Source organism: Ambystoma mexicanum, chromosome 8, assembly GCF_040938575.1.
Source record: "Ambystoma mexicanum isolate Mex_15411 chromosome 8, UKY_AmexF1_1, whole genome shotgun sequence".
Classification (NCBI taxonomy): Eukaryota; Metazoa; Chordata; class Amphibia; order Caudata; family Ambystomatidae; genus Ambystoma; species Ambystoma mexicanum.
This window is the reverse complement of record NC_090929.1, coordinates 326,349,425-326,372,216: the sequence shown is the minus strand read 5'-3', so window position 1 is coordinate 326,372,216 and position 22,792 is coordinate 326,349,425. Positions and strand designations below refer to the sequence as shown.

The window sequence follows — 22,792 nt, the reverse complement described above, 5'->3', positions numbered from 1 at the left end:
CTTTTTATTAAACCAGTCCAAGTTTAATTCTCAATTAATTGTACATTATTTCAGGGTAGGATTGGCTATGCGTTTTTTCAGGCCTACAAGTGTTTCACACATAGAGCTCCATCAGCGCTTAGATATCGAGCCACATGTGTTGTTAGACACAAATAGGTTATTTACAATTACCATGAAATCAAAGAATCATGTGAATGAAATAGAGATGATAATTTATTTTAAAAGTAATTTGCCAAATAGAATTGAAAAATTATAAAAAGAAGGGAGGGGGAAAATAACAAATAAGACCAATAAAAAGAACAATTATTAGTAGTTTTATACTTTCCGATTGAGAATACATACAGGTTTTGTCCGATACTCTACTACAAAACTAATATGCGTAATATATATATACACAGCAAAGTTGTATAGCTTCTTGAGATAGGAAACGGGGGCACCAAGGGTCCAAAAAACCAAGGAGGGCTACCACCACAGTTGAGGATGTACTCTTGTATCACACTACTCAGGCCCAGAAGGGCATAATACACTCCAAGGAAGTAGACATATGTAGCAAGGAAAGATATATTATAATTCAAGAGAAGGGAGTGTAATACACAGATTAAACATTCCTGTTACATCGCTGGTAGGTGCTTAAATCCCAGTCTTGGTGTAACAATCCAGGGACCCCACGGGCACACAGGAGAAATGCCACTGTTCAGGTAAGTACCTGGGAATTCCATTTGTAGGAAGTCAGTAGGCAGACATGCGGTTATGGTGAATAGCCAGGTCAGTCCCAGTTCTCCCCTACAGGTGCAGATAGAGCTGGAAAGTATCCTAGAAAATACCAGAAGGGTCCCTAAAAAGGAGCTCCAGAGGCTTGTTGGAGAACCTGCAGCCCCATAAGAAGAGTCAGTACAGTAGGGTCAGCCCCCAAAAGAAGTGAATGCTAAAATGTAGTTAGGACCCACCTGTATGGAATCATTGCCAAGGACTACAGGGACCACAACAGGAAAGTATGGCAAATGATCTACCAACCCTAGACCCGAGGTAGGTACACACAGTGATGGTTCCTATAAAATCAGTACAGGAGACCTGAAACACCCTAGTGAGTGCAAGTCTTCTTTTCCAGGTGTGGTTCACTGGATCTGAACAGTCAGGCTTGAGCTCTGGACCAATAATTACACAGATGGTGAAAGGTTTAAAAAAACAGGGCTTAAAGCCCTAGTGAAGCCAAAACTAAAGCACAGCTGCTACCGGCCCACTCCCTTAAACCAATGTAGGGTGACAGAATCATCCTAAAGACAAAACAGGTTACTTAAATGGCACTCCAGTCCTAGTAGCCAACTAGGCTACCATAGGACCATAAGTCAAAAAAGGGGCAGGGGAACTTAAGTTGAAAGCCTAAAAACCAATGGGGGAAAAGCCAAGAGTGTACAGGTCCAATAAAATGAGACTACAAAATGCCCACAAATGTAATTCTTCCGTACACTAAGGTATTTTTTAACCCCTGCTCTGCCCAATTTGTTTCTTTGTTTGCAGAAACTGCAAGGCCGGCCTAAAATGGCTGTTGTGCACAGATGGGATCACTCTATCCCAGCCCTGCACACTTTAGAGTTTCTAGGCTGATTTAGACCAGCCTCTAGCCTCACACGTGGTCACTACACATTCTGTTGGGGTGGTCCTCTGTGTTTCACAGTTTTTTGGGCTAATCTGATTAGCTAGCCACCAGAACTGTTGCTTTGAGCCCTTTGTGCTATTGGAAGTGTGTCTAGGCCAGCCCTTGTGTGTATGGGATATCTAGGGGAGACCCTGTTCCTACACTCAATTCTGTCCGAATTATCAGGTTTGCAGCACGTGTACTTATCTGCTGGAAGAATTTTGTTATGAAGTGGTGTGTAATTATTTAGGATCAGATACTGCTATAAGAGTTGGACCTTGTTTCCTGGGCAAAGCTCCAGTTTGGATTTTCAGCTGCTGGATGTCCTTCCTGGGATGCCATCCTCCTCCCATCAGGCCCTTCGCGTTGACTGCGTCAGGATTCTGTGTTGGGATTGTTTTCTGGGCCATTTAACAGCCACTTCCTGTTTTTATTGCATGTGCCATGTGTCTTGGTGTTGGAAGCACTTCAAGACAGCGAGCGTATCAGCGATGGCCACCCCCATTTTCAATTTATCATCTGTGCCCCTTAGGGATATACAAACACGATTATTATTTAGAGGTTCAAACTTTGTCCCAACCCAAAGCACTAGCATTAGAAAACCTGAGTTGGAACTTAAAAGATTTCTCCCAACCTTTAGACTTAAGTCCTTTTTTAATGGAAAAGAAATTGATGAGACTGCCCATAATACTCATTATCGACCACCATCTAACTTCATCTCAATTGACTCCAATATACCCACTGAAATTGTTACCTTTGAAAAAATGGTTCTCAAAGATCTACCCAAGATATTCTCTGAACCTGCACACCACAGTTTAACTAGGGAAGAAATAATAAGCCTTTCAGAATTGCAAAACAATACCACTCTCACTATTAAACCAGTGGACAAGGGAGGAGGTGTAGATCTGACGTATCTCTCCGTCTTCACCATTCAAGTTGGCCAAGTCGCTGATTTCACAGTCGTGCTTACAGTCGTGCATACAGGGCCGACTAGGGAATCTGAAATTCAAAAAATATTTTCTTTCTCCGGTTACTTGCGAAATTGTAACCCCAGCCAAAGGCTACCAGTGTGTCTTGCTATACTGAGTGACTGATGGCACCTGGTGCTGATCATTCATATACACAGTATCCATTAAGAAGTCGACCATCTGTACTCTTCTCTACTGCGGCCTCTCTTGTTGCTAGACTCGCGGCAGAGTACCAATGTTCCAACCTCACCACTGAGGTCCATTGTTTGCGTATTACTGGGTTAATTACGATACTTACCCCCAGGGCTCCCAGTGGTCTGTGATCATTGAGATCTGAAGATTGCCTTCAACTACATTTTGCCATTGGTTTACATTGGCTCAATCTATGCTCTACATCTCTTCTCTCTGGGGTTGATGAGTCTCAAACCTGCACTAGATCTCATTCTCCAAGAGGGTCTTCCCTGGCATCCCCAGGGGGTCGGATGTGGTCTTCTCTACAACTCTGGGGTAGAACCGCAATTTACCTGTTTTCATCACAACCCCAGATCTGTCTACTGACATTTTTCTGTTATTTCTATGTGGAACTTTTAAAACTTACCTGAAATTCCTCTGAAGGGACTTGGTACTTTCGTGAACATTTGCATTTTCATGGGCTCCACTGTGTCCCTTGAGTTTTAAAACCAAAGACTAGAATTCTAGCTTGTACTCCTGGTTTTATCTGCATTTTTAAAGTTTTGCATTACATTGCTGCCTACGGAACTTCCTTGTTAATTTGTCTTACTTGTGACTTCTGTTGTATAACTATATTTTCTAGGAGTGTAAAGAGCCATTGTGGCCATGAGTCCTGTAGCTAGTACTATCAGTCTTATCTAATCTTAGCTTTTGCGATTCACTCTGGGGTTAGTTATTAAAGTGTAAGCCCTTTTTCTCCCTCTAGGTCTATATGCATTTAATGTTTAGTGTGCATTTGTATCAGTCCTGTTACTATGTGCTAGAGGGTTAGGAACATTTTGATCATGGTTTGGGTGGCTTCCTGGGTCCTGATAATGACTATGTGATTGGAATATTTTACTGTTCGTAGGGTTCCCTCATCTTCCCCTGCCACTTAAATTATATGCGCAGTGCCTATCACTAGGTAGTGGATTTACATGTTAGCAGTAGAGGTGAGTTGAGTCTTAATTGACCTAAAGGCACTAACGTGACCTAATAGAGCTCATATGTGTGACTAATGTGTATATTTTATTTTTCCAGTACACCAGTGTTGGGTGTTTTCTTTGGCTAACTGTGTGGACTACTTGAACCAGCCCTCTTTCACCCCTGAAGTTCAGTCTGATTGCTCATCTATCGTTACTTCATTTACAGAAGATTGGCTTCTCTTTTGATTGTGAGTATTGTTTTACCATTAGGCTAGATAGTTGCACACCAACTACCAGAGGGTTGTGTAGACATCTCCTTACCATCCATTGTGTCTGGGTTTTCTTTCAAAAATGACAACTGGAATTTCAGCTGGCCCAGATAATCTTTCATTTTCTTCATTCTCTTAAAAACAATTATTTTTTAAATGTATTTGTGCAACACACATGACCTAACGGGTCTGACTATTATATTGCTGGCCATGGAAACAACTTAATACGGAGAGAATTATATGATTTGCATTGTGTTGTTTTATAGAAGTAGTCATTCTCATTATTGAAGATCTCCATTTGCATGGTCCTGGAACTCTTTTTTATTTTCAAAAATGTTAATTTGTTTAATACAATATATATAAATCCATCATGTCTCCTTAATTTGTGAGGCTTTGATCTTGCTTTCAGATTTTATTCCCCAGGACAAATTTTGCAAAAAGATTCTAGGCTTCATTATTTCGATTTGTTAACATCATAGAAAGTGTGTTGCATTTTTTAAGATGTATCTACCAGTTTAAATGATGCAGTTTATATGTTTGATGTATTTCAGAGTAAATAGGGTTGTGCCATTCCTGAACCTCAATCATGCCAACCAAATGTAAGTGCATTTTGATAAGTCTTACATTTTTTTCATCTGATCTCTGCCATATACTAGTATTTTCTACCAACATTTTCCATACATTTCTATTGAAAAGTTCATCGTCAGTGAGTGACCTTGTTGTTTACTTTGACAACTGATTCTTCAGAATATATTACATTATATGTCCTATTACCTTCCTGTTGGGACATCCTCTCACTATTTGCCAACCTGTGAAGAAACCCCATTTGGGGGCCAGGACATTTTCATTTGCTGCATCAGAACTTTGGAATCAAGCCAGCCCACCTACACTTTAAGAAGCTAATCAAAGCTGGGCTCTTTCGAAAAAAACTGTAAACCTGCTATTTAGGGAACAGTGCTAACTGTTTCGGTGATAATTCAGTGCCAAGATACGTCTATATAATCACTGTTGTGCTCTTATTTTATCTAACTAATAGAACACTTATGTGCAAATGATGCTAGATGCTGTTGTACCTGATAGTCACTGCAGGTTCCTATTGTTTTTCTTGACATTCTAGACATGTACAGTTAGTTGTAACTTCACCATTGGATTATAGGAGCTATTGTTAGCCATAGAAAGTACCATTGGTCCTGACACTCACCCCTCGCTTGTGAGAACAGATGGTCTTTAAGAAGCAGGTTCTTTGGTACATGAACAGACAGCACCCTTTTCTGCATGGGTGCAAAAGCAGTATTCTTTCCATATGCCCTGGGTAGTTCAGGTTCCGATATCCGCCATGATACTGGGTACCCCAGATCACTGGTATGTTTCCATGTTTCTCCTCCCAAGTTCCTACGGTTAATTCGCAAGATGAAATCTGTGATTGGAAAGAGGAAAATATTCTTATGAATATCTATACCATATTATAGAGTCTATGACATTTACTTAGAATTTGACTGGATTTGTATAGATTTTTCAGAATTAAGGAATTGAGAACCACGTCCTCAAGAATGCATGAATGTTGTGCTCATGCACCATATAACTAAAGTACCATGACACTTAACCCAGATTGCTGCATCTAGTGGCCTTGATACCCAATATGACCCCCATTGGCATGAGGTTAATGGTGACCCTAAAACCTTATCTGGTGTGGCAAACCAGGACTTCGGTGCAGTGATCGGTATCAAGGTCCTAAAACAAAGAATAGCATCGAGATCTGCAGTGGTGCCTGCACTTGGAGTGAAGCGTACATTGACTCTTAATTAAGTAGTCAAACATTTTGTTGTAGAGTTGCTGCCAAGCAAAGGAAAAATGTGAATGTGTTGAAATTACAGGCTCTGTTAGAAGTGGTTCAAATATGTACATAAGCAGAGGGTGTTTCAATTATATGACTTTTGGCATGGTGTCGCTTAGACCTTTTTTTTCTTTTCTTTTGTATTAATTTATTTATCAGTTTTCATATTAAATGAACAATCATGTACAAAATGAAACTCCAAATACAGAGGGTCATAACTACGAATTAGTGTAACTTCCGAAATACATTCAAAACAGTTATTGAAATTTGAAGTAACCAGCAACAGTAAAGAAAAACATCCCTCAGGTTTACAACTAACAAACACAAAACCACAAAAACCAGACACAAGACACACAAAAATACATGCATCTACCCCTCACCTCTACAACACAGCGCAAACCCATTCCACAACATATTTCACAATGCACACCTTCAACACACGGCAGTTATGCAAATCATTAAACGGTGTCTACAACTCAAGGTAAACATTTTCACGGGCCCTGTTCAACAACATCACCTTCTCATAACTAGACAGAATCTCCACCAACCAATACACCACTAGCGGTTTCTTTCTAGTCGTCCAAACTTTTAAAATCTATTTTTCTGCAACCACTAAAGCTTTATTGAGCCACTCCTCATATTCTTCAGTAAATCCACACCTCCCTTCACCTGGCAACAACACCACCTGAGCAGGTAATCTAGGGAACTCAATATGTAGCACCTCATCAATCCTATCCAAAACTTCCCCCAGAACCCTCTCACTCTCAAACACTTCCAAAGCATATGCAACAAAGTCTCCACCACATTCCCAACAAATATCATCATTCAACAACCCGAAGCCAAACATCTGCATAGGTGTCCAATAAAGCTGTCACAAAATCTTCTGCCTGACTAATCTCAAATTCATATCCATTCTGGACCAGAAACCAACCCTGAGCAATCTACCCCACTCATCAGGTGAAATTACATACTCTAGATCATCTGACCAAATGTGTCTCGGTCTATCCCAGGAGTCTAAATGCGATGGCTCCATGTGCATCATAGGACCATAAGTAGACACAATGCTTGGTGACGTCTCAAAAATGTTAGAGTTCTGGCTTAGCCTCCAGCGTTGTACTCAACATAATAAGTCTCTGTAACAACAAAGACTGCATCATCCTAAGTGAAACCTCTGCTGAAGTTCCTGGAAACCCACCATTCTCCCCTCCTTCAAAACATTCCCCGCCCTCAACACTCCCCTCCTGATCCAGCTACGCCAGGACAAGCATTTGTACGCTATCTGGAGTGCTGGATGGTGCCACAGCGATGCAGAGCTGCCCTAGCTGCAATAACAGTAGGTGACTTATTCTTCACAGTCGGCAACTTCCCCATCGAGTACAAATTACAAAGATCATATGGCCTGAATGCATCTCTCTCCTTCTCAACCAGAGTGGAGACATGCCTTCCTCTATTGTGAAATAATGAGCAGCTTTTTTAAGTATGAACCCTTTGTGGTATATTTCAAAGTCCGGGTAACCAAAGACTCCTTCCTTGACGCTGCGGAGCATAATGAATTGTGGAATCTTTGGACGTTTCCCAACACCCCACAAAAAATTATGGAACATTTGTAAGGGAGGCATGGTAACACAATTAGACATAGACACAAGATTGGCAAGTTCAGAAACCTTTATTGTAACTTGAAAGGCGGCTTTGAAAAACTCCTAACTTGCCCTATAGCTACGGATGGGAGTACTCTCAACCATCAAAGTAAAAAAAAACACAGTTCTAGTCATTTGTCAGTCAAAAAAAGTGGCCTATACTAAAAAAACCTATTGCATGCCCTTACTCTACTACAATAAATGTGTATAGGGAAAGATGTATATGTAAAGGAAAAAGCAGTGTTCGGAACAATATGTCAAGGTAACTGAGCAAAACCCCCTTCCTCACTCTTTTTTATTGAATTTACAACAAAACACAGAACAGCCAGAACAACTAATCCCAAATACCCCCCCCCCCGAACCCCCCAAAGCACATCTGCTCAGGCTTCAGTCCCACCCTACCATGGGCCACTCCACGAAGTTAATTGCAGATCCAACAGTCTTAAACGTTGCGGACACCAAACCACCCGGAAATCATCCTTAAGGAAAGCTAGGATCTCTCTCCAATCATTAGCAAAATTGTGGACATTGTCATTCATGGCGTATGCCGCCCATTCGAGTGCAATAATCTCCCATATTTTACGGAGCCAATCCTGCATCCTGGGAATCTCTGCGCTCTTCCACCTTTGTGCTACCAACATTATGGCTGGCAATGTCAGGAATACTCTGCCTTCTCACGTGCCCTGGGTTCCCCACCTGCCGGGCCTTTCCTCAACCCCAACAGAGTCTGCTCCGGCGTTCGGGCCCCCCTGGGACCGAAGGCCTGCTCTTGCGCCCTCTGAATTTCTTGCCAAAAGGGACCAATTATCGGGCATCCCCACCAAATGTGATCTGCCGTGCCTATCATCCCACAGCCCCTCCAGCAGACCCCAGGTACCTCTGGCCATAACCTGTGCAGACGGGCCGGTGTATAGTGCTTGCCGAACAGAATCTTATACCAAGCTTCTTGCAGCTGAGAAGCTCTAGCCAACTTGGGAATCATTCTCCACAACCTTTCCCACTCCTCTCTGCCCAGTTCTCTCCCCAGTACCTCCTCCCATCTCCTCATATAGGGCCATTGCTGCCTAACAGTTGCGTTGTCCAATATCTTGTAAAGGTTCGAAATTAGCCCCTTGAACCCATCATTTGACAGTAGGAATTTTTTAAATGGTGTAGCCTCCCTATTTACTGTTTCCTTGATGCCAGGGTTCATGACCCAATGTCTCAATTGCACATATCGGAGCCTCTCTCCCTCTTGTACCCCGAATTCCCTTTTACATTCCACAAAGGATAGTATTTCCCCCCCTCCTAAACAGGTCTCCCAACTTCCTGCATCCCCCATTCTTCCATTGTATAAGGGCCCCCCCTCCATCCCTGGAGTGAATTCCCCATTGTTGAAAAGGGGCGTGAAGGGGGAAGGGAATGTCGTTAACCCCTTGGTTCGCACCAGCTTATCCCAGTTGTCCGCTACCAACTTCGTCACTGAGCTCATATATAAATGTGTTGGTCTACTATATTTAGGTAGCCACAGAACCTCCGCCAGAGCACGATGCGCAACAGCCCTGTCCATTTTCACCCGCAACTTATTTTGACCCGTTTCCCCTTCCTGGAGCCACTCTCTAATCACTCTCAGCTGCGTAGCCTCATAATACTGCTGGAAGTTCGGTAGCGGCAGCCCCCCCTCACGTTTGGGTGCCTCCAGCAAGTGCCTACTAATCCTAGCTCTTTTCCCTTCCCAAAGAAATTCGTTAGTTAGAGTTCTCAACTCCCTAAAGAAATTTGCTGGCACCTCCTGGGGAATTGCTTGGAAAAAGTATAGCAGCCTTGGAAGAGTGACCATTTTCACTGCCGCTAGCCGACCCAACCTATGGAAATCCCGCTTAATGTCCTTTAACAATTGTGGGTAGTTGGCCCCATACCAACCCTCAAGTTTCGCTGTAATCTTCACCCCCAAATACCTGATTCCCCCTGAGCTCCATACAAAGGGGGTGCATGCCCTTAGAGCTTCCCGTTCCCTATCCTTCAAAGTGAGATTTAATATTTCTGATTTATCAATGTTCACCTTTAGGCCCGACGCTTCTCCAAACCTTTCCAATATGACATTACACTCCTTAATAGATTCGACAGGTGTCGTCAGAGTTAGAAGCATGTCGTCCGCAAAGGCCGCTACTTTGTACTGTTCGCCCCCAAACGGCATGCCCCTCACTCCATCCGCCTCCCTTATTGCCTGCAAAAGGGGCTCTAAGTGTAATGCGTACAGCATCGGGGAGAGCGGACAGCCTTGCTTCGTCCCTCTGCTCAACCTAAACGACCTAGAAAGGATACCATTCACCACCACTCTCGCCATTGGTGTCTTGTAGTTTGCACGTACCATTGTCAGAAATTCTCCCTCCAAGTCCATCTGCTGCAGTACCTGAAAGAGAAAGGACCACTCCATGCGGTCAAATGCCTTTTCCGCATCCAACGCTAGTAGGACTGCAGGAGTGTCCGTTTTGTGGGTCTTTTCCACCAGGTGTGCCACTCGCCGGATATTGTCCGCCGTCTGCCTGCCCCAGATGAACCCTGTCTGATCTGGAGAGACCAGATCAGGAAGACACCCCTCTAACCTGTTTGCCAGCACCTTTGTGTAGATCTTGGCATCAACATTAATTAGCGCTATAGGCCGATACGATGTCCTCAGCTCTGGGTCCTTATTAGGCTTTATAATTAGGGTTAGCTTAGCTTCCTCCATGGACGGGGCCACCCTGCCAGTTGATCTAAAAGAGTTGAAGAGGGATGTCATGTGTGGGATGTTAATGCTTGCAAATGTTTTATAGAAGGCAGCGGAATAGCCGTCCGGGCCTGGGGCCTTATTTGGCGGCAAGTTCCCTCTGAGATTTCCCGGTTAAGAACCCCTTGTTCTTCCTTTCCTATCTTATGCAGTTGTACCCCCTTCAGAAAATCCACTTGTCTATCAAGCTGAGGGTCTTGGGATGTATAAAGGGATTCATAAAATTCTGCTAGGGCTTCCTGAATATCCCCGGAGCGCGTGATCCGCTCCCCTGTTGTCCCTTTCAAAGCTGTAATCGCATTGTTTGAGGTCGCACCCCGCAACAGACGTGCTAGAAGCCCGTCTGCCCTGTTTGCTTTGGCATAGAATTTCTGATGCACCGATAGTCTCTGCCTTTTTAGTGCGAAGGATCTCCAGCTGCCCTATCGCCCTCTTATACTCCATCATAGCTCTCCTAGATGCGGTGGAGCCAGCCTTTTGCCTAGCCTCCTCGACCTCTTCTTCAAGCTGTCTCTCCATCTCTCTCATTTGTTTCAGCCTCTGTGCTGTAGCCGCTATGAGCTCCCCCGGAGTGTAGCTTTAAAGGCGTCCCACCTTGTGTCTTCCCCAGTAGCCCCTTTAACATTGTCCAAGAAGTAGTTTTGTATTTTCCCTTTCATTTCCTCGCTAATGACTGGATCTCTAAGTAAAGACTTTGCATATTTCCAGCACCACACCCCTCTGTCCTTACGTCCCATTTCAATGTGGACGGCTACAGTTTTATGATCGGCAATCCCTATGGGGCCCGTTTGTACATCCCGAATTTGCCCCACCAATCCCGCTGATACCCATATATAGTCAATCCTCGACTGGGACCCATGCACTCCCGACAGGAAGGTGAAACCTTCCTCCTCCCCCTTCAGCTCCCGCCAGACATCCCGTAAGCCCACTCTCCCTATTCTGTCTCTTAAATCCATGGACATCACCGCCCCTCCCCTTCCGGCAGAGCCCCCAGACCTATCACGCCCTCTATCCCAGGTTATATTGAGATCCCCCATCAGGATGATGTGCCCCCATGCTTTCTCTTCCAGTAACGACAGTACTCGCCGTAAAAACTGCTCCTGCCCAATATTAGGGGCATACACCAGGGCTATGGTGTAAGGGATATCCAAGTATGTGCCTTTGGTTATCAGAGACCTCCCTTCCTTATCCCTTAAGGTTTCAGTGACTATATAGTCCAACGTGTTTTTTATCGCCAAAGCTACCCCTGCAGTTTTATTCTGCCCAGAAGCGTGCAATATTAAGTCAAAACCCCTCAGGCGGAGCCGACCTTGATCCTTACATAGTAGATGCATTTCCTGCAACCCCAGGACATCAGGCACTTCCTTCCTAGTGAACAATTCCAATTTTTTCCTCTTGAGAGGGGAGTTGAGCCCCCTAACATTGTGAGTCAGCCACTTGAATGGCAAGGATAATGAAAAGCTCCCACCATAACCCCACCTTTGGGTGACCCCTCCGTCTCCTGAGCCTCTTGATGTGCCCCTCCCCCCCCTCCCTCCCAGATTCCCACCTCTCCCTTCTGCCCCCTAAGGGCTTCCCTCCCCTCACCTATTATTACCTCTGGCATCCACGCCGTTCCTGATCCAAAACGGTTTCTCCCCCCTCCACCCCTTACTGTACCATGCCTGCGATATTAGGTCCCCCCCTGCACCCCCATCTCCTTATCTCCATTCTTCCCCTTTGGGGTCGGCCCACCCCCCTTTTGCCCCCTTCTTCTCTTCTCCCCTACAGTGGACCACTCCCACGGCCTCAGTCGGGATCTGGGATCATTTGTTTGGGAGTTGCTCCCTGCAGAATTACCCTCGAGGTCGATTTGCAGCAAGTCCACTCCTTCCTGCGTCGTTGTAATGCGCTTTTGGATTCCTTCCCATTCAAACACCAGGCCAAACGGAAAGGTCTAGTTATAACGAATGCCCTTTTCATTGAGCACCTTAAGGACGGGCCCCATCTGCTTCCTCTTTACCAACGTGCTTCCTTGCCATCCGGAGGACAGCCTCTTTCTGTGCGTACCTGGTGAAGGCAGCCAACACATCCCGCGGTCTGGCTGCAGCACCCTTGGATAACCTTCCCACCCTGTGTACTCGGTCCAGTTCTATCTTGTCCGGTAGCTTTTCACCCAGAATGCACGCAAAGATGGCCTGTATTTCCTCTTTGAGATCTTTATCCTTGACCGTTTCCGGCAACAATTTCACCCTAATATTGATTCTGCGGGATCTGTTTTCCAGGTCTTCCATTTGGGCTTCCAAGTTCCGGGTGGCCACATCCAGCCTCTCGATGGCTTAACTATTGGCGGTCGTGTCCTTGTCCACATCCTGGAGGCCCTTCTCCAGGAGATCAGTCCTTTCTCCCAGCTGTCTCAAGTCCTGCCTGATCTCCCCCAGGGCTTCGTTCAGGTCTGACCACATGAGTTGAAATTGCTCTTGGAATGTTTTGCCAAATTAGCCTGCAGGTTGTGCACTTCCCCCAAGAAGTCCTGTTTCGACATTAGGGCTGACCCCTCCGCATTGTCCAGGGCGGCGCAGCCCATCGCCTCGCCTTGGCTTACTTTCAATCCTTCCCCATTATCTTATGGGGGCCACAGAGAATGGAGAGTGCCCACCATGTCACTCGCAGCTAGGGGTGCCTTCCCCCCTTTGGCCTTCATTTTCGTGGTCATGACTCCTCGGGGGACAAGCCCTTCCCACCCGTCGTCCTCTGCTTGGCAGACTCCCCCAGAAGTATCTCTTGCCAGATCCCCTCTTGCCGGGCGTGCCCCTCACATATGCCAGTGCCAGACAGATCTTCACTCTCCTTACTCCCTCCTAGTCGAGCTACACGAAGGGTCTCACAGAGGGAAGAGTCTCGTTGGCCAGCCCCCGTCGGGACCTCCCCTGGCCAGCTCCTCCAGGGGGTTCCCCCTCTCCTCCTCTTCGTTCCCAAGTCCTTGCTGCAGGGTATTCTGAGAGCAGGCTGGCCTCCCCAGCCCCCTCAGGGCCCTCGCCTCTCACCGCGTGCCTGTGGGCTCAGCAGACCCCCCCGGAGCCCAACCACTGCCCACTGGGTGCCCCGCATACAGGCCGGCCCCTCCCAGGCCCCTCAGGGCCTTCGCCTCTTGCAGTGTGTCTCCAGGCCCAGGCAGCTAACAGCCCCACAAGGAAGGCTCAGGGGCCCCGCACTCACCGCCTGCCAGCGCAGTCCTCCTCCTGGCACCACGTGGACCCAATCGACCCCCGGGGGGGCCCATGCTTGTCTGGAGGTCTCTTCCTAAGCCCCCCCCACCCGGGGGGATGCACCGCCTCTCACCTCCTCCGAGCAGCAGCCGCCGTAGTGGAGCCCCGCACCCCTCACAGCTGGCCGGGGCTCGCCATCGGATGCTCCCTGCTCCTCCTCCTGTAGATACGGCGGGACGTCCTCGGGCACTACAAGCCCGCAACTGCTTTCCCCCGACAGCTTCCAAGTCAGCGGGGTCTGCGGAACTCTACCCAGGCACGCAGCGCAGCCAGGGGTCCAAGATCCTCCTTCTTCCCTGCTCGCGCCACGTCTTCCCAAACTGCCGATGGACCCTGCTGCCGGCACAGCACACGTGTTCCCCAGGTCCTCCGCCTCCCATGCCACTCGTTGGAGGTCCGCTCCTGGCCCATTAGCGGGGTGGTGGGCACCTAATGCCTACGGGGCCGGAGGAGCGCCGTCGGCACGTCTACGCAGTACCGGCGGCCATCTTGAATCCCTTCCTCACGTTTTTAGCACGGGAGAAGGTGGCACACTTGGGTTTTAGAACACACTCTGGTTTTAGACACAAGGATGCAGTTCAGGAAGCGTACCAGGGCCTTCCATGAAGAAAGTCTTTTGTTCGCACAAAGTTTCTTATTCACAGGATGCTTGAGTTCATTCAACAAAACAAAAGTCCCTTTCCTTCAGGATTCATAGTTCACAAACCTCAGGTTTTATAGTTCACATAGGTCTCCCTCTGTCTGGCTCGGACCTTCCGATCACACTTTCACACAGTTTGCTACAGGTCTCCCTCTGTCGGGCTTGGACCCTCCAAATCACAATTGCTCACAGTTCGCTACAGGTCTTCTTCAGTCGGGCTCGGACCCTCCAAATCACAATTGCTCACAGTTCGCTTCTTTCATCGAAGACTTTCGAATGTGTGAGGGGTTTTACGAATACCTCAGCATGACCACTTTGAGTACAGTTCACTTTTCATTTTCATTTTCCCACTGATGTCAGATACATTTGTCATTCATGGATTTCTCAGCTTTTCACTTTTCCGCTTGCACCACTATGCACATTTAAACATAGACCTTTGACTGGGCACTTTTGCTATGCCAGACCGCGTCTCCACATCTTCCCCTCTATGATTCCCAACCAGGAGTAAGACTTCATGGGCCAAAGCTCCAAACCATAGATCCACTTGGGGACAACTTTCCCCTCATAGAACTGAACTGCTGCTTAATGTAGAATCTCCATAGTTTCAATCTATAACTGTAAGTTTTCTTGTTAAGCTTATTGCCTTAACAGCAATAGCCTGCTGAAAATTCCTCATCAAAGGATGTGCCGAGACATGATATCCCAAGTATATCACGCTCCGAGTGGCCCTTACAGCGATATCCTGGAGAAGCCAGCTATGTGAGCTGCCTTTCCTGCCCCTCAACAGCTCCAGAATTTAGGTTTTAGAGGGATTCACCAAAAGACTGTTCTTACTAGCTAAATTAGAGAAGGCCAGAAGAAGCCTCTGCATGCCAATCCAGGAATTGTCGAGAAGCAGGAAATCATTCTCGTAAGCCATCCAAGATGATTTTATTGTGCTGAATTTTGGAACAATAAGTGCTGCGGGTTTTAAACTTTCTCCTAAGTTACAAACAAAAAGATTAAAAAGTTCGGATGCCAAGACGCATCCCTGCCTTAACCATGAGGAAGTATTTATCAGACAGCAAAGAACGCCCTCTTGACTCAATGGAACATAAATGCCTGAGTCCTCATGTATGCCAATGACTAGTCTGAGGAGACTTCTGGAATTCCCCATTTGTCAACTTTAGACCATAATCTGGAGCGATCTACCCTATCAAAAGCTGAAGAGAGGTCAATTGAGGCCATGTATGTACACAACCTCTTGTACTCCCAGGCTTTTCCCTGAAATTCTCTAACGTCTACCTCACTAATATTAGCAGAGTAGCCCCTGCGAAAGCCAGTTTGAAATGTGGCAGTGTACTTACAGAAGTTGCCCATTCTTCAAGGTGCCGCATCAAAACAGGTGCAAATATTTTGCTGTCGACATCCATTGGAGCTATCGGCCTATAGTTCTTAGGGTCAGTTTTCCCTCCCTTCTTATAGATGGGAACCACGTATGATGACTGCCACGATTCGGGAAAACGCATGCTCTCTATTACATTCTTAAACAGGAATGTGAGGAGTGTGCACCAAGTATGCGAGTCTCCCTTCAAAATAGCATTTGTCAGGCCATTAGGTCCGGGTGCTCTGGAAGATTTGCGTGTCTTGATTATAGCAAGTGTTTCTTCAGGGGTAGGAGGAGTTAAACTGTTTCCCGAGGCATTCACTCTTCGAGGAAGCTCCATTACATCTAGTGGGGGCTTCCTCCTAGCATACAAAGCCTCAGAATATTCCACCCAGGAGACTTCAGGGACAGCGTTCAATTGGGCATTGGTATTTACGGCAGCCAAAAAGTTACTTAAATCCTTATAGATAAAGAGTTGAAGCATTAGCTCGGCATCACTCTGAAGAAGCAAGTTCATATGCTATTTGTAAAAATTCCTATACGATTGATTAAGTTGTTTGCTTTTGCGATTTTTCTCGTCCTGTAAATCAGGGATATTACGATTAATTCTAATTGCCTTTGTAAAGGCCCTTTTTCGCACAGCTAGCTTATCATTGTATCTATGCAAATGAGCAGTGACTCGCCTCTTTACAACAGCCGAGCCTAAGGGAACCACTTTAGATATACACTCAGACAAACTCTTCCCAAAGTTGTCCACGTTAAAGCATTCTATTTTCCATTCATATGTTGTAGATTTCAATGTTGTTAACAAGGTTCTATTTAAGTGATCAATAACCTTAGGGGACCAACGCAGTCTATTTCCTCCTTCATTCACAGTTAAATTGACCAATGCACTTCTTTCGACCTTACCACAGTGCATTTCAAAATTGCCTCTCAGCATACAATGATCACTCCATTGATTCTGAAAGATGGAAAAGTCTGAACAGAGTGAAGAAAGGGAGTAGTCAACCAATATGTAGTCCAAAGTTGCGAAACTACTACCCCTGTGCCATTTTGCTAAATGTTTGCCAGAGACCCTCACTGTATCATTAAGCAAGTGTAGGCCAGTAGCTGAACAAAATAATGACCACTTACGTCCCAACTGTACTTTCGAATTCAAGGTAGCAGAGACCGGGGGGCATCCCACTGGCCCTCCTCAATGTCAAGATCAGGGCACTCTGCATTTCAGTCACCAGTTACTAAAACATGGCCTTCAATATTCCCACATCGCCAGGACACTATGCACTCAACGATTGGCTGGAGAAATGTGTCCAGGTCTCCCACGCCCTTATGCCAATAGATGTTTATTAAGAGAAGCAAGGCGGATCCCCAGGACTATGCACTTGGACGGCTAGTACTCCAACTGGAAGGTTTGCAAAGGCCCCAGCAGTGGTTTCCATTCCGAACCTAGTATCCGTAAGGAGTCCACCCGCTGGACGGCCTACCCGACCCACCTTGGCAGATTGAAAGAACACTTAATAACCGTCAATCATGGGACAGGCAGTCAGCCAAGTCTCCTGTAACAAAATACAATTATTGCTCTTCAAACAGTGCTTATGTGTTTGAGCCCAAGTGCAGGTTCCGTCGAGAACTGCAAGTGACACATTTAAACAGCATGTTTCCAGAAAACGAATTGCTAAGGTCATTTGCCACACTTATTCCAACGTTCCCGCGTTGCTCTCCCGCTTATCCATCATTGGACTGTGGCGGCAAGTTAGACAATTATCTGACTCCTAGGAAGCCGTAACACTTCCCCTACTTTCATTCCACTTAATCTTGCGGAGCAGAGAAGAGTCCACTTTGCAATGCTGAAGCCTATGTTGTTAAGTTGCAAGGCTTCAGCCAACACTAAACCCATAACCATACGTGAATACAAATTCTGTCAGGAATGATTAGTTGTACAATATAGCCATGGATTAAATCCAACAGAACACAAAAAAGTAGAAAACATAACAATATATCAAAGAATATGGATGAAGAATACGACAAAAGAAAAAAAAAAGATTAATCTCAAATAGCAATTCATCTAACATATACAGTACATTATCCTTTACACTTATTGTGGGCTTGTAATTCATATTACTGTGATCAAGGTCAAAAGCTGTCTGATGTCTCTTGTTTTGTAATTGGGGTCAATGTTCATGAATTGTCACTTCTGCTCATGCCATCAGGGGAGGTAAAAGGGCATGTGATTGGAATTCCAATTCCCCTACGATTTTGGTGAAAAGATGCCAATGCTCAGAAAGTGACTGGCACATAAGAAAATGGTGGATGCTGCACATGACAAGTTTTGAGATTAGCAATGTATTGAATAACAGCTCATTAATATCCTTGATGCTTTAAACACTGTAAAAACAAAATGACTGTCATATTCCATCTATTTTTTCTGTATAGTAGATACTGTGGCCGTTTTTATAACCTATGTGTTTGTTTCAATGTTTGCACTATGCACGCCTTCCTAGAATAAATGTGTTTTTATTTTGATTTCATGTGCCCTACTGTTGTAATCTAATTATGTTACACTAGGCTTTAGAACTACGTCAACTACCGCCTAGCGCTACCAGGGAGAGGTAGCCTTTGACTCAGCTCTTTTCTGAGGATGCTGCACATGTACAAAATTGCCTTTTGAGATATAGTTGTTAAAATGTGTTGCATGCATGGAGTCACTCTGAAACATCATTGCAATGAGATAATTGTACAATAACCCCCCAAATTCTGTTATCTTCACCCGCCCATGTGGCCATACCTTTCTCTGGCTCCAACGTCTTGTGGAAACAAACACCGGGAGCCTTATCCAGCAGAACATAGTCCAGGCTAAAGATTGGAAAAAAACAGCATTTAAAATGTGTTGCAAGAAAGTTATTCCAAAGATATCTGATGTTCGATTTCACTAAATAGCAGCCACATTGATGCCACATTGAGCTGGGGAGTTCCTATATGCACTGCTTGTTTTAAGGCAAAATTGGCTTCACGGTGGCCAACTAACCAGCAATTACAGGTTAGTAAATAAGGCCTAAAAATATGTTCCAGTACATTTTCGTGGTGCTTACATCATGCCCTACAATGTCTCTTTGAAGCAGATTTTAAAAAAGTCCCTCAAAACACCTGTAAATAGCTGTCAACATGCAGGTCTACATGGCAGGGCCGCTGTTTTGCACCGGTTTGCACTGATGCATACCTTGTGTGTGGAGGAGGAGTTAGAACCAGCTGGAGCTCTCTCGGGGGTCGCGTGGGGGCTTCTATCTCTGCCTGCAGCCGGCTTGCACCCTCCTCCCTAACCGCAGAAGCTCCTGTTTTGTTCTCTTTGTATTCCTTCCTGCTCTACTTAGACCCAAGCAACGGCATCCTTCCGGACCCAGTCACAGAGAGCATGAGCTGCATAGACCTTGCGCCACCCTATTTCATCGCTACCTCATTCAGTTAATACTGTTGCTTGTCCACTATCCAGAACTTCAGCTGTTTCGGTAAGTGGGAGAGGGTGCATCCCCATGCTTTCTCGTTTTATAGGAGCCTTTATTATGCCACCATTTTTCTCCTTTAAAGTCTTCACCACGTACCATCCCCCAACACATCTACAGCTGCCCGTTCTGTAGAGACTTGCTGCTTAGAGACAGGAGCGCTGTGTTGTTTGTTTGGTGGAGCCGCAAAATGTGTGTTAAGTGAGCAGTATTCGTAACATAACCTATTTAGTGAGCGGTGTAAGGGGTGGCTTGTGTCTTAGCAGGCAAGAACACACAATATCCCTGGGTGTGCATAAATGTCTGACGCATGCTTAGAATTCTGTATATCGTTCAAACGAAGTTTGGCATTTTTACTTGCATTAGTTGGCTTCAGGACTACTTTGGACAGGTGGGCAGGGCAAAGGCCGTACCTGGTGCAATCCACAACACTGAGCACCACATATGCAGCAATACACACCACAGAAAGTCGATGCAGCTGTTTGTCATACTTGAGGGAGACGTCTTGTCACCCTCTTCACCACGCCCTCCACCCCCCCCCCAATATTCCCAGTCACATTGACTCCTCTGTGACGCTTGGTGTTGAAATTTAGTTAGGATATTGCTTGCTAATAGTTGGCATTAACAGAAAAATGCATAGCCGATTTTGCAAGAAGTCCTACACTGAAAAAGTGCCAGGTTTGGAACTAATTATCCGCGGACCTAACATTTTTAGCACTGTGGCATACCAGCTGAAAATATTTTGTCTGGCCCCAACCAAAAAGGCAATTCCTCCCTAAGTGTTGGGGAAATGCCTTAGTAGCTACAGTAATTACAAATCTCAGGCAGCTTTCTTTTCTGCCTTGTTGGCCGTTATTAGTGAGATGCATCATGCAGCTATCTCATAGGCAGATACTGAAGCCTGGAAAAAAACAACTAAACATTGGTCAACGTGAGTGCAAATACCGCTATTTTGTGGATAGTTGCTAACTATTATGAGCTGGGAATTAAACACTAAGGCAAAGTTAGTGACCAGAGCCAGTAACTGGAGGACCGAGCCTAAATTAATCATTTAGGGCCCTCTGGCCAGTTTCTTTTACTATGTACAGATTATGCATTCCTGTGAAACGATTACCAAGAAAGGCGCAGTGTTGGGACTCAGTTTGGAGGTAACGCAGAGGTTGGGGATCCATATCTGTAAATAGCCTACATAATCTTTCATTGTGGAAATGACCACCCTGGTAACCTAGACAACTATTTCAACTGTGCCAAATTAAGGCAAATGGGATTTTTTTAACCAAAAATACAATGTACCGTCTTGTTTACAGTACACAAGTTAACAATGACCTTATCAACTTTTTTGTGTGCCGTATCCATCCCACAATCGGAAATGCAGTCTGCAGATCAGTAAAGCAGCAAGCGGAGGGGCGGAGGGTGCTTTTCCTTTGCACTATCAAGCTTACCTTTCTACTAATCTTTCCCCAACAACTCAAGTGGTGTCTGAGGGGCGGAGGGTGCTTTTCCTTTGCACTATCAAGCTTACCTTTCTACTAATCTTTCCCCAACAACTCAAGTGGTGTCTTTGTTACCACTCTCAGTGATATTCTTATCGTATTCGTTTTTTTGGCAACCATTTTGTTACTACTTGTGGCAGTAGTAGCAATAGTACCTATCACAGTACTATTCTCAGTACCAATATTGACCATGTTAGTACTACAACCAATTCTTATCATTTGAACAGTACTTCTACTACTAATACTATTAATACACGTGCTACTGCCAATAGTCTCTTGAAAGTAGTCCTAGTACTGCTTTGGTCTGGTTGTGGTAAGCCTTAGTACTACCACTGAATCAACTGGTATCATTGCTACTACTTTTGAGTAGATACTACTACTACCAATGGTAGCAGCTGCAGCTGGTAGTATTAGTGCTGCTGGCATCTCCATTTCAAAAGCTGGTAGTTGTGGTACAGCTCTGGGCAGTAGTGCTAGTAATGACACCACGGTGCATTTCAGTCAGTGTATGTACAGCAGTAGCTCCTGAATTGGTCACATCCTTTGAGGGTAGCTTGGCTACTCCTTAGCTGTCCTCTCCTTGTGGTGCCCTCCTACTCTGGGAGTCCCCATCAGATTAAAGTGGTAGTAGGTGTCTGGACCCCCAGACAAGCAGACAGCGCCTGTGACCTCAGGCACTGCTTGCAGTTTTCTGGGTCGAGTTGTCAGAGGTGTCCCACCTAGGAGTCCATTAGCACAATTTGTATTTTATTATGTGGAGAGTAATTATTCTAGCTAAATACAGTTAGCCTATATCCTATCCCTGCCCGGCAAATGTTAGTATACGCTGTAAGTTGAGATGTTTGGATATCAGGTTCAGTTAAGGCTCTCTGGCAGGTATACAGTGCTGAAAATGTTGACCACAAGCCTAAATTCCAGCTTCCTGATATATTCCAAGAACAGGTGGAAGACAGTGAATGAAGTTAACTCATCAGTAGTAGACCAGAACCCAGAGTGTTCCCATGATATACCACATATCCAAACAAGCCCTGGCAATGCCAACATGTTGGGCTTTTGTTTAGGCACGGGAAAGGCTCTTGCCAGGCACAGTCATAGTGGTATTAACTGCCCATTGATGGTAGCAGGTACAAAATGGTGCGAGTACCAAGGCATCTTATAGCAGTACCTGGGAAATTACTAATACATATACACAAGCCAAAACTGTTGGCTTTGCCTAATGCTTGTTTAAGAAAACTATGGCAGTGGCCACCTTATAACAGGTTAGTAAGATGCTATGGTACAGGGAGAGGTAGCTGCAGCTAAGTAGTGGGAGGGCAGAAGAAGGAGAAGGAACGATAGTAGCAAGGGTGTTATGGATTTGTGAGATTCTAGTCAAAAAATATAAACCAAGCCATCAGCGTACAGTGAGATGAAGGAATGGAGAGTGGTGTTGAGGGTGCCAATATTGCCTGTAGGGTCATGCATAGCTTACAGAAGTTAGAGCGTATAGAAGAGTCCAGGTTGATGTAGTAAGATGGCAACAGTGTTGAGGGAAGAGGAGAGCATGTGGAGAGATTCCTTGTAGGTGCAAGAAGAAACAAAGAGGCAGGTTTCATGCCAGCAGCATAGGTGGGGGTATATAAATGTTCTCATCTGTGGAATAACTTGAGAGACCCAGGGTTTATGATGGGAAAGAGAGGAGGTGCAAGAGCAAGCAGCTTGGTAATGTTCAAAGTGGCTCTGAGTGCTAGGTTGAAGTCTAAAGGGCATTATCAAAAGAATTAACAAGTAGCAAAGAGAGTACATAGGGAATCCTGGAGTCAGGTCGGAATTTGAACTTGGTGAGGAATGAATGGAGGAGCAAAGTGCAGGAGAGACAAAGAAAGAAAAGTGCAAGAGGGAGTGGTCTGAGTGGGATGGATAAGTGGAGGGAGGTGAAGACTGAAGAGTGGATGAGAGAAAGATTAGATCTGGTGAATTGCCACAAAGGTAGGTTGGCTAGTTTCTGGTTGTTGGAGGATGAAGAGTGAGTGGTCGGAGAGGGAGGTGTCAAGTTGAAATTGAAGATGGTGGGTTAATTACCAACCCGTTTCCTTCGCCTTCACTATTCTAATATCTTACAACCACATCTCCATATACCTGAAACACATGGATTTTCCAAACTCCTCCAGCCTAGGTTCTGGAGCCATCACTCCATCAAAGCAGCACAACCGATGTTTCTAACTTCCACACTGATGCTCATCACTTTCCCCTACCTTTCATGATGTGTCTGCTGCCTTTGATAGGGTCGACCACTCATCTCTCCTCCTGACTCTTTCTCACCTCAACTTCCAGGTCACA

The 22,792-nt window shown here is 45.4% G+C and overlaps 1 protein-coding gene across 2 annotated transcripts in view; it reads right to left on the bottom strand.

Moving 5' to 3' along the window:
- The window catches only part of LOC138471886 (uncharacterized), a 302,508-nt gene that overhangs the window by 15,845 nt on the left and 263,871 nt on the right, over positions 1–22,792 (bottom strand). For both annotated transcript variants that reach the window (XM_069609746.1, XM_069609747.1), the window contains 2 exons: positions 18,269–18,336; positions 5,211–5,426 (listed from right to left, as the gene is read on the bottom strand). In XM_069609746.1, the coding sequence (XP_069465847.1) occupies positions 5,211–5,426; positions 18,269–18,336 (284 nt within the window). The remainder of the gene's footprint in view (positions 1–5,210; positions 5,427–18,268; positions 18,337–22,792) is intronic.